Here is a 19695-nt window from a genome sequence, read left to right as displayed (position 1 = left end):
GACAAACAGAAGGATGGGAGGATGCACATGACCTCAGAGTTCAGGGAAGCTGACTGTCAGTACCACCCTTTGATTTGTCTGGACTTCACTGGTGTTTAAAAAAAAAAAAACTACACAGAAAACCAGGACCAAGATTTTAAGTCTGTGGAGCTATAGCAGTGAAGCGTTTTCAGGAACCCATGTTTTGATCACGGGGACAGTGGGAGTAAAACCTCAACACTCAAGGTTATACTCAGGGAAAATACTGTGGCATAGCAGACTAAGCTTCCGCCTGCGGCACCGGCATCCCGTATGAGCACTGGTTCATGTTCCAGCTGCTCCTTCTCTCAATCCAGCTCTCTGCTTACGGCCTGGGAAAGCAGCAGAAGATGGCCCAAGTGCTTGGGTCTCTGCCACCCATGTGGGACACCCAGATGAAGTTCCTGGCTCTTGGCCCAGCCCCAAGCATTGCAGCCATTTGGGGACTGAATCACTCTCTCTCTCTGCCTTTCAAATAACTTTTTTTAAAAGCTCAAAAGGCAGCATTCTGCCACATGTGTCCCCTACCAAAGCGTCAAAAGGAAGTCCCATATTTTGCCCAAATAGAAACATGCTCAGGGGAGCCCCCCCCCACCTCCTACCACAAGGGGGCAGTGGGCTCTCCCAGCCTCTGTAACCCCAAGAGCCCTGCTCTCCTAGCTGTCTGCCCCAACACCCTCTTCATATTGGGAGGCCTGGGATGGCCCATGTCTGTCTTTTTGGCACGGAAGACATCTGCCTGTTCAAGCAATAGGAAGAAACTTGCTTAAAAAAAAAAATTCTTTACTTAGTAGAGAGTTAATCTTAGGATTATAAAACAAACTGAAAAGATGGCATTGTAAGAATTAAAAGGATAAGCAAGGAAGGAGGAGGGGGGTGGCAGAGAGGGTAGGGGGTAGGGTGGGAAGTATCACTATGCTCCCAAATCTGCACAGATGAAATTTGTTCACCTTCCATAAATTTTTAAAATTTTAAAAATAAAAAACCGTAACGGCCAATGAGCGCCCTGGCTCCCGCTGCCAGCCAGCCTCACAGGAACAGTGTCTATTCCTGCACCTCATGCGCCCGCCCACTCTGTTGTCAGCAAGCCCTGTGTAGACAGGGTGGATATTTAATTTGATTCAGAGTCCAGATTCATAGCACAGTGGTAGCTACAAATTTCCCAAGCCCAGGGTACACACTGCGGTTAGAATAAAAATAACTGGGACACAGCATCTTTGAAGAAGTGGTGGAACTGGCCAGAGCCTCACTCGGGCCCCCACACTGCTTTCTGAGCTGTTTTCCCTTACAGGCAGAGTGAGGGCTACGAAGCCCTAGGCCAGGAAGGGCGAGCAGGGTGGAAAGCGACTCATCTGGGAGTTCAGTACTCGTCACAGCAGCAGCGCCGCCCCGCCGCGCCACCTGGACGTGGGCACTGCCAATGGCACCGTCCCCTTCCCGTTCACCATCCCCTTGGGGACCTTGCTTTGTGACTCTGTTTGGTGTTGGGAAGCGGCCACCTTGTCACACACCTGACATCCACTCACTCTCTGAAGGAAGGCACCGCCCCCATGCTTGCAGAAGACCAGGGGAGACACACGGAGCTCAGAATGCTTTTAGTGATTCAGGTTTTCCAGAAATCTCGGTTCCCTCCCCACCTGCACACACTGGGAACCGGCTGCCCCAACAGAGGCCCCGAGAAACTTCCTTCTGAAGTCACCAGCTCTGCACCCGAGACCAATCCTTCTGTGGCTGCTGAGAACATTCCAGCAAATCCACACCACTCAGAGGTCCAGGCAAGCTCCAGGGCGAAGGGCTGGGATGGCCACAGGGACACCAGGACCTCACGGACGTGGGGGCCTCCACTGTGATGGGGCTGTGACGCCTGCCAAAGACCAAAAGGGTGCAAGTCTCCTTGAAGACGTTTCTCCAAGATGCTGTGAGAGGAGGGAGGAGGAGGAGGAGGAATGAAAAGACACAGGCGGTGTCTGGAATTTCCACTGAGCCAAGAACATCACCGCTCTGAATCTGGCAAACCTCAAGCACCAAGCACCTGGAAGACATCTCAAAGCAAGGGAAGAAAATGCTACCCCAAAGATCATTTTGAAAATGAGTTCCTAGGTAAACTCTCACCAAACATGCTTTCTCCCTGAACTGTAACCCCTCCATGAACAAGATCAAAAAGTCCCCTAAGAAAATGACTCAAAAATATTAGTTGTAAACACTGCTTTATTACCCAGAGAAATATAAATCTCAGAAGAAAAAAAAACCAATATTCTTGATTAGAAAGTTATGAAGCCATAAATAAGTGGGTACTAGAGAAAACACAGCAATAAACACATTTAAAAACCAGCCTGTCGATTACTATTCATCGTAAATATTATTGCTACTGAAGAAATAAATAGAAGACTTTCCTAAGACTGTAACCACTTCTGGGAAATAAATGTGAGGATAGGTCAAATAACTTAATCTGACACAACCCCCTTTCCTTTCCAAAAACCTAAAATCTTCAAGGCGCTGTGGATGGCCCACTTCCAGGTAACCCCCCCTCAGGCTGACCACTCTCTCCAGCTTCTGTCTGCATCGTGTGGTTCCCATGCCCAGAGTGTGCACTGCACACGGTCAGGTCAAGTCTGTGTGTGCCGTGTCTCCCAACCTGACCCTAGCTGGCTCTCGGTGCCCGCCAGGTCTTCCACTCCTTTTGCATCCCCCTCTGCTCCTCACCTAACACCTACAGCCTTTTCCAAGCAGCAAGGCTCAATGAATACCTCTCATCAGGACCAAGAAAAACAAAAGCAGCTTTCACACCATCCCTCCAGCCACAGGAAGAAGGGTTAGTAGCAGCTGGGTGGGGGTGGGAGGCAGCTCCACACCTCACCTCCAAAAAGGGCTCTTACCAGGCACCTGCTCCGTGAAGGGGAAGGTGAGGGTAACACCCTTCCTCTCTCATCCCATCAGCTAGCACCCCAAGACTACTTCTCTCTCTGCCCTGCACACATGCAGCCAGCAGGCAGTGGAAGGAAAGGAAGCAGTGTAGAAAAGAAACCTAGACCTCAGGAGGCTGACTTGACTCAGCCCCTCACCGCCCAAACTCCACCTACCAGAGACGGCCCAGCTCAGAGTGTGGGCTAACGCGAGCTGCACAATCGCGCTCTCATCAAGGATGCCCTAGGCCAGCAGCTATTTCAGTTAACCACATCAAACCTGTGCTGCCCCTCCAAGTTCAAATTATTCTGACTGCCCAAGACCAAAGGGTAAGGCTTGAAACACCAGTAATGCCTTTTACAAGTTTAGAAACAAAGTTGCAAACACTCATGAATCAAGTTGGTTAAAAGGTACATTTTAGTAGGAATTGTATCATATAACCTGCCACTTCTCATCCAAGCCCAGAAAGGAGTAGTCATTACATTTACTTCTGTAGATGTCCTTAAGTGTCAAAATAAATTTCTAAAAACCGCAGGTAACGGCGTCTTAATTCAAAACAAGTCTCCTCCTCATTACAGGTTTTTCCCCCAGTACAAAGTGAGCACCCCTGATGCGTCTCAGCAGGGCTCACAGCTGCCATCAGGAGAGCGCTTGATAAACCTGTATTTATCACTGAAGAAGATCTGTCGCTCTCCTTCCCTTTAATTGCCACGAAGATCTCCACAGGGACGCTGGAAAAGGCTGGGAGGAGTGCTCCCCAACGCTAGGACCTGGCCAGAAGCGATTTTGATGGGGCCTTTGCCATCTCTTTACAAGAACAAATTGCATTAATTCCACGGCTCCGCCTTAACCCTCTCACAAGAGGAGCAGAGAGAGGCAGACAGCACAGGAAGCAGAAGGGATCAAAACATCCTCCGCTTGCTCAAACGCAGCAGCCTGGAGGTTCCCAAAGCAGCCCCTGGAAGCAGCCAAGCTGGAACAGGGACACGTGCCATCGGATGCCATGATCCGCGTTTCAAAGGAGAGGCCTGGGCCAGTGTGATGTTTGGTGGTGAGGAGGAGGTAGACCATTGTCCCTAGTGCTATAAGGCAGGGGGTAGGGACCCTTCCTCCTGCCAAGGGCCATTTGGATGCTTATAACATCATTCACAGGCCATACAACATTATGAGCTTAAAAACTAGCCTGCTATAGATTTACTGAATTTCAAGTCCCACCCATGGCTGCCTTGGCAGGGCCAGACCAAATGATTTCACTGGCCCTAGATAGTCCACAGGCCGGATGTTCCCCACTCCTGGATAGCAACACAGACTTGCCTCCTGCACCCCAAATGAGGATCTTGTTAGAAAGGAAATCCAGAGGGGCCAGTGTTGGGACCCAGTGGAATTAGCTGCCGCCTGCAGTGCTAGCATCCCATAAGGGCACCAGAACCAGTCTTAGCTGCTCCACTTCCCACCCAGCTCCCTGCTGATGCACCTGGGAAAGCGTCAGAGGATGGCTCACATGCTTGGGTCCCTGAACCCACATGGGAGACCCAGATGAAGCTCCTGGTATCCATTTGCCCTCTCTGAGGAAGATGGTGTAAAATAGCCTTTAAGGGAAGGACATATGGCACAGTGCTTAGACTCCACATGGGACACGTGCATCCCATATCAGAGTGCCTGGGTTCAAGCCCCCACTCCGCATCTGATCCTGTTTCCTGCTAATGTGCACCTGGAGAGTCAGCAGGCGATGATGGAAGTAGCTGGGTCTTTGCACCATGTGGGAGACCCAGACCAAGTTCCTGGCTCCTAGCTTTTTCTTTAAGATTCATTCATTCATTTATTTGGAAGGCAGAGTTACAGAGGGAGAAAGAGATTATCTTTCTTTATCTTTGAGGTTCACTCCTCAAACGGCCACAATGGCTGGGACTGGGCCAGGCTGCAGCCAGACTGGCTCCTGGCTGTTGGGTACTAAACCAGTAGATGAAAGACATCTCTCTGCGTGTCTCTCTCAATTAGTATCTCGCTCGCCCCACCCTCACCTGTTCTTCCAAATAAAATTTAAAATGGAAAAGTCTTGCATCTGATGTAGATCCAAGACTCTACATCATAATCAAGGCTAGCACTATTGTCCCACTTCCAGCACTAGGCTGTTAGAGGCTGATCAGGAAACTCAATCGCCATTTAAAACTGATGGCTCTATGGGACGAAACACCCAAGTTCCAAGCAAATGGCTTTCAAAGGAACTCATGAAACTCCCACAGAGGGCTTTGGCTAAAGCCGATAGCCTCTGTTTAACACACACACACACACACACACACACACACAGGAACCCCTGATAGATTCTGATTTAATTTTGTAAATGGGCTTTAGTCCCCCATCAAGAGCTGGGCAGCCACAATAGCACAGGAGGGTCCTGGCTGTTTGGGAGAGTGGCCATTATACTGATATTTCAACTAAAAGGAGGAGTTTTACAAATCAGAGTTCTAGGCCAGGGGTGGGGAACGTCCAGCCCATGGGGCTGTAGAAGTCTCACAAAGTCATTGGGTCTGACCCTGCCAAGGCAGCCACAGGCAGACTCGGAATTCAATAAGTCTGTAACAGGAGAATTTCTAACTTGATGTCATATGGCCCACGAGTGATGCTATAGATATCCAGGTGGCCCTTGGCAGAACAAAAGGGTCTCCACGGCTGGTTTAGAACACAGGAGTGACAGACTCGTGACACGCGGTCCACGGAGGCGAATTCCTAACCCGAGACTTTTCTGTCTGGAGCCTGCAGATTCGGCCACCAATCCAAGGATCTGCAGAGATAGTCTAAGGGAGAAAGACACAGTTCTATAATCAACACCCAGGCGCTGGCACCCAAGGCCATCCTTGAAATCTCACCTGGGATGGTAGCATCCAGTGGCCAGGTAGATTCACTGATTTTCAAGACAGCTCAACACACAGCCACCCAGAGCAGTTTCCAAAGGGCAGTTGCGGCTCAGTCGAGATCATAATACGCAGTCCTCGAAGTTACTCTGTACTGAAAAGGGGGCTCGCGTTTGCAGCTCACCTGACCTGTTGGCTAAACGGACCTTCTGTGATGAAGCTTCCTCTGGCCTTGGGCTCCAGGCTCACAGCGACTGTTCAAAGAACCCAAGCATTTCACAAACCTCCCAGGAGCCAGAGGACTCGAGTGGGCGAGCCGACACAACGGCACATGCCAGTATCAAAAGAGACAGAATGACCTTGTCGTCTGGAGCTGAACCCTTTGCAGGCACCGGGAGGAGAGACGGAACTCTGCACCGATTAGGGATGGTGGATGGGAACACAGAACTCTAGAAGATGAGCCAAAGCAGAACACGGAAGTAAAGGACATTTTTTCCCGGATGTATAAGTCAGCATAATCCGACAGGGGAACCCGTGACACTAAGTGTCCTTGTGAGAATTACTGTCAAGAAACAAGCGGGCTTCAGAAAGCTTGTGGGGAAATGGAATTTTTTTGCTCTCAGGTGATGTGGGGTGGGTGTTGGGCCCAGGGTTAAGCCAGCAGTTCGGACGCCTGTACTGGATTTGACTCCCACCTCTGGCTCCTAACTCCAGCTTCCTGCTAATGCAGAGGCAGCCCTGAGGGCTCAAATGGTTGGGCTCCTGCCACCCACACAGAAGGCCCGGACTGCGTTCCCCTGCTTCAGCCCCCTCTGTTGTACGCCTCGGGGGAGTGAGCAGCAGCTGGGAGTCGCTCTCTGTCCTCTCTCTGCCTCTCAAATTTTTATTTTTTAAAAAGTCAGTTTTCCATGAACTTTTTGAAGATTCTTCATGTGTAACTCGGTCTTAAATGTTCTCCCTACCAAGAAACAAGCATGCAAGGTGATGTCTATGTTAATAAGCTTGATCCTTTTACAATGCATGCATACACCAGAACACATTAATAAATACATCATTTTGATTTGTCCATTATACCTTAACCAAGCTGGGCGGTAGGGTGGTGGTGAAGGTGCCTATTCACAAGTCTGACTACACAAGTAATTACCAAGTCTTTCAGGAAAAAAAAAAAAGTCAAACATTTCCATACCAAATGATACACTGATGAAGAACTTGAAAATCTCAAAGAAATCTTTTTATAGTAAGAGGTAAATAGAAACTTGGTCCTGGAGCTCAGGACCTCCGATTTCATCACAAATGAGGCTCAGAGGCCAGTAAGCTGCCCAGCAAAGCAGGAGATCAGACTCTGTCCTACGCCACACCTGTCCCCAGCCAAATTGCCAGCTCTCCCACAGCCCCCTTCCACCGTAGCACCACCATCCCGAGATGTAATAAGCATCGCTGCTCACATCAGAAATTAAAACAACTCTAATATGTGGCCAAAATTCCTTACTGATTTTAATGAAGAACCAGAGGTCTTCATTTCCCAAAAACAATGAAAAAAAAAAAAAAAGTTTGGAGTCAACCTCTTTGATTTATACAAATGCTCATCCCATTAAATGATGACCTAAACACCCAGGATCACAGCTTCTAAATCTTAGCACTAACCTCAACACAAGTTTCATGGATGGACACTCAATCTAAACTCACAGGGACCTGTTCCCTAGGTGGTTCAATGATTGACAGCTCTTTCAGCACTCATTCATGGTATGCCACCCACTCAAGGCTCTGTGCTACAGTCTCAGATGCTGAGAGGGGGAAGAAGCTGGGACCTCAAGGAATGCAGTGTTCCCAGCCGGTCTCACACCTGCTTCTTCCCAAATCCTTCCCACCATCCTCTTCCTCCTTATCATTCATTTGGGCTGGAGGGGAGGAGTCTGAGCTACAGCACCACACTATAGGCTAATTAAGTTATCCATTGAAGCTCACAAAGACTTCCAGAAAAACTGAGTAAATGCATACAAGATATTGAGGCTGCTGTCTTAACATACATTAGGCCTCTACGGCAATTTTGTGCAATGTATTATTATCATTCTCCTCTATGTAGCACACACTCTTCTGCAGGGATCTGATGGATAGAACACTGTGGAGGAGCTCAGGATCTCCTGGGGAAGAAATATGTCAACCGTTAACAGTATCCCAAAGAACCATGTGGACAAAACAGGAATGGCAAACAAATGGAATAACAGAAGCCAGGGCCATGCAAACTGTTACACCCTCTGGATACAGTCACAGTATACACTAAAGCTACCATAACCCAGGAACAAAAATAAGACCATAAATCCTTCAGAAAACAGAATCCATTTTGCTATCTTCAACTTTCCAAGTTAGAAGAAATCAAGGTATCTACTTTCGATAACAGCACACACAATTTTATACTCACTTTCTACCTCTTCTCATATACTCTCATATCTTCAAGAGTTTTCAAAGATGATTGATGCCCACTGTGAGGGCCCCCAAAGCTCTACAAGAGGCCCAATCGTTTAAAAAAAAAATTAGCTTGTTCAGCACAGAATAATAAGGCAGGAAAATGCACCGTGACATTATAGAAAAAAAGGTAAGCCATATGGGGCGAACAAAAAGAGCTTTCCAATTAATCATGAATGAATCATAAAATTCTGTAACCAAGAAAGGCTCCCCTCCCCCTCTACGCCAAGCTTTCTAGGAGGCAATCTCTAGAGCCTTCTACATCAGTTTGTAGGATTTTTTTCCCCTCCTGTTCGTTTTAAAATTCCAACAACCAATCTACAGACAGGAGGGAGGAAAAAAGGAAACAAAAAATTAGCAACAAAGAATGACAGGCGGCCTGACACAAAGTGATGACTCAGAGGTAATTTTAAAGGAACACAAACCAGTAGGATTTCAGCAGGCTCCCAACCTCTCCTGTAGTTACTCCACTATAAGCACTCTCATTCTGTAATTTGTACACTCTTACCCTCAGGCTGCTCACATGCGGGAGCTAAGCTGTCACCCACAGGGTGGAAATGTTTTACATTTCAAAGTGGAAATCTTGACAACAAAAGCAATACTGACTTTTTTTTTTTTTATGAAGGCAATCAAGACAGTTCAAAGTCACCATTTCCATTTTCTCCAAGTCCTCGGAACCAGAACTGAGGGTCTGCAGGGTGGGGTAGGGGAATGGGGAGGGGGGTGCGGGGCGGTGGGGGGGGGGGGGGGGTAGACGGGGCCCAATCCTCACTATGCCCCTCCCAGCAACAATGAGCCAGGGCAGCTCACTGGGGTTACAGGGTCAAGGCCGGCAGAACAAACAGCCAGGAACTTCCAAGGAAACCCAACAGGACACTAAATGAAGTCAACCACAGTAGTATTTTGAGTAGTGGATAAGAATCCAAAGCATCAAAATGTGGGGCAAAGAGAAGGCTCTCTCTCATCACCTGACAAGTAACTCTCCTCTTCTCTCTTTCTGTCTGGTGACAGCCCCCAGGGCACTTCCTCGGGCACTCCCTGTCTGCAGCCCACTCATTGCAGACTTCCGAAGTTCTCCTCCCCCACGTAGAACAGCTCAGAGGTGCCTTCTCAGGAACCAAGTGTCTGGGACGGACCCCTCCACTTCTCCCCTCCACGCCTTGGCTGCCTTTGAGCTGCTCTTTTAAAACGAGAAGCCTGGGATGTGGGTCAGCTTCTTTCAGTTAAGCCACTGCAGCTGGAAGCTCGTGTGGGAGAAAGCAAAGTGTGTGCGTTCATGGCATGCGCGAGGCACCGGGACCTGCCATCATGGATGCACTGGGCTCCTGAGCAGCCTATTTGTGAAATTCATCACTTCACCTTTATACGCTCAATGGATTTCATCACAGCCGCATTCCATCTCGAGACCTTAATGTTTAGCTGGCAATGACTGCCCAAAGAAACAATTTTAAGTATGTGCTTTTGGTGGGCGCCAGGCCCAGGGGGAGTGTATGGCTGCCCAGGATTTTAACCTCCAATCCTTACCCAGTTTAACTTTGGTTCCCGACCACTGAGACAGCACTGGGGCCATTCCTGCAACTGCAAAGGTGCTTCTATTTCTGTATATTAAAAAAAAGTCTGAAAAGACAAATTTAAGACCACGAATGTTAAGATAAATGTTAAGTGTGAGATCCGAACAGAGAAAGGCACAAACTCACCAGCTAGGAGGACATTACACACTTAAAGCACGTCAACGGCTCAGGTTACTAAAAAAGTAGCCAAGGAAGTTCTAAGCAGAAGCCCAAAGACCCACATCTGATGTGAGTTTGTTAACTGGCACTCACCTACCCAAACTAAATTGGGGCTACGTGTGAGCCTGCTCTCCACAGAAAACACTGCTAAAGTCAAGAAGGTTAAATTGGCCAGCGCCCCGGCTCACTAGGCTAATCCTCCACCTTGCAGCGCTGGCACACCTGGTTCTAGTCCCGGTTGGGGCACCGGATTCTGTCCCGGTTGCCCCTCTTCCAGGCCAGCTCTCTGCTGTGGCCAGGGAGTACAGTGGAGGATGACCCAGGTACTTGGGCCCTGCACCCCATGGGAGACCAGGATAAGTACCTGGCTCCTGGCTCCTGCCATCGGATCAGCGCAGTGCGCCTGCCGCGGCGACCATTGGAGGGTGAACCAACGGCAAAGGAAGACCTTTCTCTCTGTCTCTCTCTCTCACTGTCCACTCTGCCTGTCAAAAAAAAAAAAAGTTAAATTACATTTTCAGTTTCCGCGGGATAGCCTATGCAATTGGTTACGAAAAGCTGCCTTAATTTGTCAAGTGTCTCCATCTTCCCTGCCATGGACCCACCCCAATCCCCACCCCCACCCCCCGAGGTCATTACCAAGCATGGGCTGAAAGGTTCAGGAAGTGAGCACCATGATGGACAGCATCTGGGCTGTGTGTGCAAGGGGAGTGGGTGGGCTAGCCCAACAGGGCGGGCCTAGCATACAGCATTCACAAGCATCTCACAGACAGGTGTCCAGCTAGGAACTCAAATCATTAAATAAGCAAGGAATGGCCTTCGCGCCACGCGGAGCAGGCCGAAATCCCACAAGCTCCCTTTATGCCGACACATGACTGAGCGGACGGGATAATCTGCCGCTGCAGTCCTGAACCACATTCAGCTTGGAGAGGATGGTTCTCTCTCCCAGCCCTGGGAGCACAGGTAACGTCTGTCCCCCGTCCTTCCAGGATCCTGAACCAGGGGAGAGAGCACCAAGCCAGAGCAAAGAGAAAAACAAGAACACAGAAGTTGTAGGAGAATCAGGTTTCTGCAGCATCATGTATTTTATGTTCTGCTTTAACCTCAAATAACATGACCAGATACAAAATCACAGGCAAAACATAGGACATAGCAAAGAAAACCAGAGTCTGAATGAAAAGATGCAAAGCTGTGTGAGCGTCAGCCTGAGCCAAGTGCACAGGACAGAGCCAGGTACTCCAGAGAGTGACTTCTGGTTGCTGCACAGGCATAGGAGTTTTCTCAAAAAGCACTTTTGTCTTAAGAACTGAAATGCTTATTACGGCCCCAAGGGAGGAAGCAGAATTTTTGGTTGAGTACTTGGCATACGTGAGCCTTGCATTTCTGAAAATTCCTTCGAATTTCCACAGATCTCCCCTTCTGAGAAGTTCAAGTGGTCCCACCTGCCTCACCACCCCCACCCCAATGCCTACAGGAACCACAGTTGATTTCCAGATAATCACCTGGCCTCCTCTATCCTCTGCCCTGAGTTATCACAGAGGACACTGCATTGAAGCACGTGGTCACCCCACGGCCTCCCCACATGGTGGACACAGCCATCTGATTAATTCCTTCCTTGGAGCTTTTTAGGACGTTATTTAATACCTGATCACTAGGAGCAGGTTCTACACACACAGGGAGATGGTGTCTTAACAGAAAGGTTAATGAACCATATGCCCAAGTTTTGTAGTTAGTACCTCATAAGAGATGCTCTGTCCATGAAATTAAGCCACAACTACACTACAGACCTACTTACTCATGAATGGAAGGCCGCCTAAGACCACCAGTAAAATGTGCTGCCAGCATATTTCATGGGGGAGGAACTTCTAGGCCTCTGCTTATCCCTGGGAAGTGATGGCACTGACCTTCTGCATACCCTAGCTTTTCCAAACTCAGTACAAATACCAAACACCATTTGGGAGTGCATGCTCTGGGCCAGGCGTTCTACATAAAACATCTCGTTAATTCTCCTAACGACCTTCTGCAATAAGAATTGGCATGCCTATTTTCACATGAGGAAATACAGTTATGCAGCCAAAGCCACTCAGCCTGGAGGAGGCTGAACCAGGACCAGAAGTCCCCACCCTCCGGCCCCACAGTCCCTGACCCCGGGAGCAGGGAAACACGGGCAGCTGGCCCCCAGTGGGTAAGGGAAAGGAACACAGGTCCTGCCCAGGCCAGGACCCAAGAGCCTGATCAGCAAAGTCAAGGGCTGGCCTTCGCCTGAGCAGTACCGCCATTCCTCCTCACGTTTGCTCACACGCACGTACACACACTCCGCTCAGCCTCCTCTGCTACGTGCCACCTGGTTCTGGACCCTTCTCACAGCGGGGTACCTTCCACAGGTGTCTTTCTTCAGTCTATTATCATTGCATGCGATTCCCACGCGCCTCCTCCCAGGGACCAAACGAAACACAAAGCTGGACTCTCGCACTGGCCCCGCTGAGTGGGCACAGGCTCTGAAACGCTGGCAACACGGAAACACCTGACACTCCCTCGAAGGCCTCAGAGCGGGTCCCGCAGAGGTTCTGCTGGGCTCCCTCACCGGGCCCAGCTGGATGTTCACGGCGGTGGCACCTCTGCCTGAAGCCCTGCCCGGCCCTCCGTCTAGTAAACTGAATTTGCAGAAGGCAGAGCAACTTAGGGTGCTCAGGCGCATCCACGTAAGTGGGGTCACAAGTCTGTGATGAGAAAAAACCTGGCTTGCTTCTGTGGTAGGGTAAAAAGCTGACTCAGTCCTCGCCAGGAAAATCCAAGCTGGCCATGTGTGTGAGAGCACAAACACCACACTTCCTGCCACATCTCAGAGCATCTGTCCTTGTGTTCCCCCCGACCCTGCCCCCGCCCCCTGCCTCCCCAGGGAAATGTGCCTCGCAAGGCCTTTCCTCACTCTGGGCTGTGTGTTGACCTCCATGATGTTTCTCCATGGAGAGAAAATTCTAAGAATAAGATGAGACTGCAGCAAGAAGTAGCACGAATACTCACACTAGGACGTTCTCTTGGATAGATGTAAATTCTTTTCCTGCTAGACAAGACCACTACACAAAGGAAGACTGGGACCAAGAGATCACGCACATCTTCCATGAACAACTTGGTGATCCCCGGTGTGTCAAACGTGGTTACCAGAGAACCTGCACTGCCGGGAGGGAGCCCACCCGCTGCCCACCCCCCGCCCACACCCCATTTGTCAAGATGCCTTCTCTCCTGCTCGATCCCCGCCCTGCAGCACCTACACAGGCCTCACCTGCGGTTCCCAACAGGTGCGCCTCCTGCTGCCTGGCCTTCTGACCCCATCGCTTCCCAGCTCCCACCCTTCCGAGGCTCCCAGTGCCCTTCAGATCAAGGCCAAACAGCGCTGGAGGAGCCAAGTGTGCCTCCACTGCCAAGCATCATCCAGCACCCTGCGCTCCTCTCCTCCCCGCCAGACAGCCTGGATTCCGCTCAGAGCCACAGCCCCGCCATGCTCACACCCCTGCTCACAGGCCTCCTCCACCTGGATCACTCCAAGTCCCTGTCCTCCCTCCCCTTCCCTATCCTTCTCCTCCAACAGCACTTCCTGGACCAGGCAGCCCTCAGCCCCCAGAACCAGTCAGTTACACCTGTGGTCACACACGCTTCACCCCAGCCTCTCCACCTGCCACCTTTGACTTCCCTGCTGGACAAGCAGCTTGCTGAGGTCAACACCATCTCCACGCCTCCCACAGACGCAGACTCGATACACACTGGCTGGCTGACTCTCACTGAAGTAGCCAGCCAACAAAGGAGACTAAATAATAAATGTGCTAAGACTTATGCACTATTCTTTTCAAATTATGTAGCTGCTGTGATTAATCAAAGATCAATTCAACAGAAACCTTTGCTCAGTTCATGGCTGCTTTCTGCTGTTTATTCTCTGAAGCAATGAACACTAGAAATTCAGGCACTGCATCTCCACCTACCACCTGGGGAACCCCCCAACACACAAAATGACATCACAGGCTGTCCTTGGAGGATCAGAGTTTGAGTCCCAGCCCCAGCACCCAATTCTAGCTTCCTGCCAACACACAGCCTGGGCAGCAGCAGCAGACGGCTCAGGAATCGGGGCCCTGCCACCCACGTGGGAGACCTGGAGTGAGATCTTTGCTCCTTGGCACAGCCCTAGCCACTACAGGCATTTGGAAAGTGAACAAGCCGATGGGACAGTTCGCTTGGTCTCTGTCTCTCTCTCTGCCTCTCATATAATAACCAAGAAAAAAGGGGAAGTGGTCTTCAGACTCATAGCCCATTTAATAGAACAGTTTAAAGCCATGCCATCATTGTGCCTATTATTAACAATGGAAACTGCTTCCCAACTGAGGCTGCTAAGTCCCTTAGTGTAGCAGAGTATAGCGTAGTTGTGTATAGTAAATTGGAAATCCTTTTAACTTACCGAGCCCTTTTCTGCCATTCTACTCCTGAAAGTCTCAAAGGTGAAACAGCACAGTTAATAAATTAACAAACGAGGCCTTGCCAAAGCATTCTGAGTGGATTTTCAATGATTTGGCTTTGTTCATAATTTGCCTGGAAAAAAAACTGCTTATAACAGTTTTCATTGTGAACCAGTTTCTTCTCAAAGTTTGAACATCATAACTCACAACAAAGCAAATGAACAGGCACCTAGTCACCCTTTGATCAAATGTGTGAGTATTTGCAGATATCATTTCTTATTTTTTTGTTTTAAGATTTATTTATTTATTTGAAAGTCTGAGTTACACAGAGAGAGAAGAAGAGGCAGAGAGAGAGAGAGAGAGGTCTTCCATCTGCTGGTTCACTCCCTAATTGGCTGCAATGGCCAGAGCTGAGCCAATCCGAAGCCAGGAGCCTCCTCCAGGTCTCCCACGTGGGTGCAGGGGCCCAAGGACATGGGCCATCCTCTGCTGCTTTCCCAGGCCATAGCAGAGAGCTGGATTGGAAGTGGAGCAGCTGGGACATGAACCGGCACCCATATGGGATGCCAGCACTGCAGGCAGCAGCTTTGCCAGCCATGCCATAGCGCCGGCCCCTATAGATATCATTTCTCCCCAGCCATTCAACATGTGTTTGCTGAGCCCCTGGTAATACATGGGAGGCACTGTGCTATGCATACATAGTGAGGATTCCTGCCCTCGATGAGTTTGCCAACCAACCATTACCAAACAGCACACCAGGACCACGTTAGAGTCATCACAGGGTGCCTGTGTTTGATCCAATTAATGGAGGCAGAATGCCAAAGGGTCAATCTCAGGAATGCTGGGAGGCTGGGGCAGCCAGCACTGTGGCACTGTGGGGTGAGTAAGCCCCCACCTGTGACACCAGCATCCCATATAGGCACCAATTCTAGTACCAGCTATGCCGCTTCCAATCCAGCTCCCTGTTACTGTGCCTGGGAAAGCAGCAAAAGATGGCCCAAGTGCTTGGGCCCCCTGCCACCCATGTGGGAGACCAGGATGTAGTTCAAGGCTCCTGGCTCTGGCCAAGCCCAGGCCCAGCCATTGCTGCAATTTTGTGAGTGAAGCAGTAGATAGAAGATCTGTTTCTCTCTCTTCCTCTCTCTCTGTAAACCTGCCTTTCAAATTAACTTATAAAAAATCTTTAAAACAAAAATTTTTAGGGGCCAGCATTGTGCCATAGGAGGTAAAGGTCTTTGGGGAACAGCTCTCCAGTCTAGATGATATTAACTACCAGAACTGCAGAGTGTAACCCCTCTCCACAAAGACCTCAAAGCCACAGGCATAGGGAAGGAGAAGTCATATGCGGTTGGAAATATTAAGTACATAAAAATGACCATTAGTGCCAAGAAAGCATTATTTTTAAGATACCAAAAGCTAACTTACTTATAAGAGACTTTGTAAGCTTATGCAAATATTGACAGTAAAATATTAAATGAATCAAACACTGCTCACATGACCAGAAACAGTCGAAGCTGCCTCACCAAGGCTGTCAAAAAAACAGCACAGCTACCATATACTAGAAACTTGAATTTTGCTGCATTTTCAAAAATTGATGCAACAGGTTACCGTTAAATAAATAACTTAGAAAATAATGAGTCTCCCAAGCTAGATATAGCAATGTTAAAATCTAACTGAACCTCTCTCCATTTTATGAGTGGCACTTAAATCTTTTAATGCTTTACACTTGGGCCCCACTAAGTTATAACTAGCCCCACAACCTGAGGCCAATAAAAGCTGTTTCCCAGCTTACACTAGGAAAATGGCAATATGCAGGTACTTTAAAAATGGAGCTTTTGGAAAATGGAATGAAAAGATAGGTTTACTTTAGCACGGAAGAGTTAGAAACCCACACATCATTTCATAATAAACTTTCCATGAACTTTTTGAAGTACCCTCATAAACAACAGACACACCTCAGGTCCTCTAAATGCTACATAAAAATTATTATGCATCAACAAAGCAATAGGACAGCCCGATCTCACATTTCCATCTCAGAAAGTTTTACCTCAAATGAACATAAAAGTATGTATAATAATTATTACTGATTCACTATTGATAGAATTAATATTCACTTGGCACTCAATGCTATATTGTGCCTGGATTAAATCAGATGGCACACATAAAATGTGTAACAACTCTACTGCTGTCATTCCCATTTAAGAGATGAGAAAACTGAGGCTTATAACAGTTGATTGGTCCTTGATCCCACATCTACTCAAGTTGGCAGAACTAGAAATAAACCCAGGTGTTTCCACCAGGTTGTTTTCCACCTGGCATTCCCTAACTCTCTGAGAGCATATTTATAGTTGGGTGTGCTTTCTGAGAGAACTAAGAGAGCTTTCATAAGATTCTCAGAAAGGTTCCCAATCCCATGTAAGGTTAAGACTCACCAGCACCAGTGTTAAGAACCAGAAAATGTGTCCTGGACTCCAGCCCCTCTCACAAGGCTTTCACTTCTCTGCTCCCAAAGGGAGACAAGCCTACAAGGTTTTAGTTTCACTCCAAAATTCTCAGAGCAAATCGAGATTTCACTCCTGGACAATTTCCAGCATCCACTGCCACAGGTTAAGTTACACAATAAATTGCAATACACTATCAGTTTACATCCAATTCTGGGATTTCACAAGCAGTGACCAATGTTATTTAGTCATTCCACTTTCCAAAATGTGTTTCAATCAGCCAATCCTCGCTGTATAGCCTATGAAATAAGCTATCATTATATCCACTTTGGAGAAAGTAAAACAGTGTCACCCCGAGGCCAGGCAACAAATGAGCTACAGAATTGCGATGAAAAGTGAGACATCCCCTACATCTGCAAGACCACCGTTTGTGGAGGAACACCCTCCTAGATAATCAGAAAACACTAGGCAACCAGCAGCAACACTAAATTAGGGTCTGGAGAGAAAACCATTAGGCTAAGGTACACCCCCAGCTTCCCAGGGACAATAAGCTCATCTCTGAGAGTTGAAGCAGAAGGGACGAGGTGAACACCTGACACATGCCTGGTGTCTATAAAGGCAGATGTAACCAGCAAGGCACACTCAGTACCGGGTGTAGCAGCAGGAGGGTGTGGCACTCACTGAACTCCTGGCCTCCTGCCCCTGCCATCAGCCTGGAACTTTGGATCCATCCAAGATTTCTGACAATGAACACAAATACTCCTGTGAAAATTAGCTTTACCTTGAAGTTCTTGTTTTACAGAACTGAACCTCAGAAGAGTGAAACAACACACCCAAGGTCTCACAACTCGAAAGCAGGGACAGTTCAAGAAAGCGGGTCACCAGCCACCTGTCCCGGAGCAATGTGACGGGAGGGCGGGGTCATGGGTAATGAGAAATCCCAGCTCAGCCTCAGTCCATCTCTGCCAGGCTAGGGAGCGCCTCCCCCGGCCTTGTCCCAGATCCAGTCCTTGCTTCACATCTTGGGGACCCAAGGGGCTACTGCCAGGGCACAGCCTCAGTTTGCTTCCCCTAGGGGTAAAGGCAGCTACTTATTACAGCTAACCCCATCCGGATGAGAAGAATTCTACTCTGGCGCTGCGGAATTCATTTCACAAAAAGGCTGGGTTAGGGTGATGTTTTATGTATGGCCCTGCCTGATCAAGAGGATTTCCACACAAGCAACACCAGCGCCAACAATCTTATAGACATTGAAGGACCTGCGGTTTCCTTAACTATCCTCTAAGAGCAGAAAAAGCCATTGGCAGCAGCCAGGAGAACCCCAGAGCCATAGGCTCAGTGCGTGAGGAAGACCCCCGCACGTTCTGGACAAATATCCTCCCAGGAAACTAGGATAGAGATGCAGTCCCCCCGAACCAGGCGGGGCGTCCTGGAAACAAGTCGGAAGGAGCCCCGTGCACGCCGCTTGCCTAGTGCAGCGAGTCCTGGCTACTGGGGCACGCATGCTGTGAGGACCCAGCTGCGGGCTGCGTCCCAGGGGCCCGCGCCACCGAAACCCCGTTGTGCCACGCGGCGGCCACGCACCGGCTTTCCCCCTAACCACGCGTGTCCCTGGCCCACGAGCGTCGGGAGTGAGCAACACCCACTTTGGAGAGGCAGACCTCGCCAGATCGCGCCCTGCACGCCCGCCAGAGCACAGACCACCATCAGGGACTTGGCCGCTCTGACATTTTAAACGCACGCCCGCAGACAGCACACGTACGCACACAAGCTCACGGAGATACCGGCCCCGTAACCCGAGTCAATGACCCGCAGGAGCCTGCGACCTGTCACTGCCGGGATCCCGGCACCACGCCTGGGGTCCCTCCCCCTCTCCAAGCGCCGGTGCGCCCCTGCCCCACGCCCGGACCCGGGGCGCAGTGGAGTAAGGCGGGGCCCACCTCCTCGTCCTGCTCCTCTTGGGATGCGCTGCCGCCCCGGGGCGCGGGCGGCGCGGCTCCTCCGGGGACCGGCGGCCGTGCAGGGACTCCGCGCTCCAGCATGGCGCGCGCGGGAGCCCACGGGGCGGGCGGCCGGCTGCCCAGGGCGCCGCCCGGCGGCGGTGGCGGCGGCGGCTTGCGGGAGAAGCCACCCGGCTCTCCTTCCTCCGACAGAGTTTCTGAGCCCGACGACGACTCGGCGGAGGAAGCGCCGGGCGAGGACTCGGCGGCCGCCGCCGGCGCGGGACTCCGGACTCTGTGGCCGCTGCAGCCGCTGGGCACCGGCTCCGGCGCCTCCGAAACTTTCTCTCCCATCTCCCTCTAGCGCCCAAAGTGCTGCCCGCGGGGCGGCTGGGGCGCGGGGCGCACTCGGCGCCTCCAGGGGAAGCTGCAGGCTGCCCGGCTGTGCAGCTCCGGCTCGCTCGCGCTGCCGCTCCCGAGCTGCGGGGAGCCCCGCCGGCGACTACATGGCCGTGGCGGGGCCCCGGGAGCCCGCCCCCAAGTTAGAAGCCGCCCTGGCCCGGGGGCCGACGGGGGCTCCCGCGCGCGGGGACATGCCCGCTCCGCCCGGCGATCGGCGATCCACGGTGCTCCCGCGCTGCGCCCGAGCTGCCGGGACTGCGGCTTCTCCAGCAAAACCTGCCTCCGGGACGGAGCGGAGGAGACGGGCAGCCCGGGGAGCCAATGGCAAGGCAGGCGCGCCGATGGGCGGAGGCTGCGGCGCTGCCCGGTCGCGCGGGCGCCAGGTAGGGGAGGCGGGGCTGGGGCGCGGCCGCCGGGTCCCGCAGGAGCGCGGGGCGCGCAACACCGGGACGAGGCGCGGGTCCCTGGAGAGGCGGCGTGGTGCACGGAATCGGGGCCGG

General features: G+C 50.7%; 1 protein-coding gene across 6 annotated transcripts in view; it reads right to left on the bottom strand.

Annotated features, from left to right (window-relative positions):
• Positions 1 to 19407, bottom strand: part of MAST4 (microtubule associated serine/threonine kinase family member 4) — a 623219-nt gene extending 603812 nt beyond the window's left edge. For all 6 annotated transcript variants that reach the window (XM_051853667.2, XM_051853671.2, XM_051853668.2 and 3 more), the window contains exon 1: positions 18794 to 19407. In XM_051853667.2, coding sequence (XP_051709627.2) covers positions 18794 to 19147 — 354 coding nt within the window. In that variant the 5' untranslated portion in view covers positions 19148 to 19407. The remainder of the gene's footprint in view (positions 1 to 18793) is intronic.
• Between the last annotated feature and the right edge of the window lie 288 nt (positions 19408 to 19695).

The sequence above is a fragment of the Oryctolagus cuniculus genome, chromosome 14 (assembly GCF_964237555.1).
Source record: "Oryctolagus cuniculus chromosome 14, mOryCun1.1, whole genome shotgun sequence".
In the NCBI taxonomy this organism is placed as follows: Eukaryota; Metazoa; Chordata; class Mammalia; order Lagomorpha; family Leporidae; genus Oryctolagus; species Oryctolagus cuniculus.
This window is presented reverse-complemented; position numbering and strand designations above follow the sequence as displayed.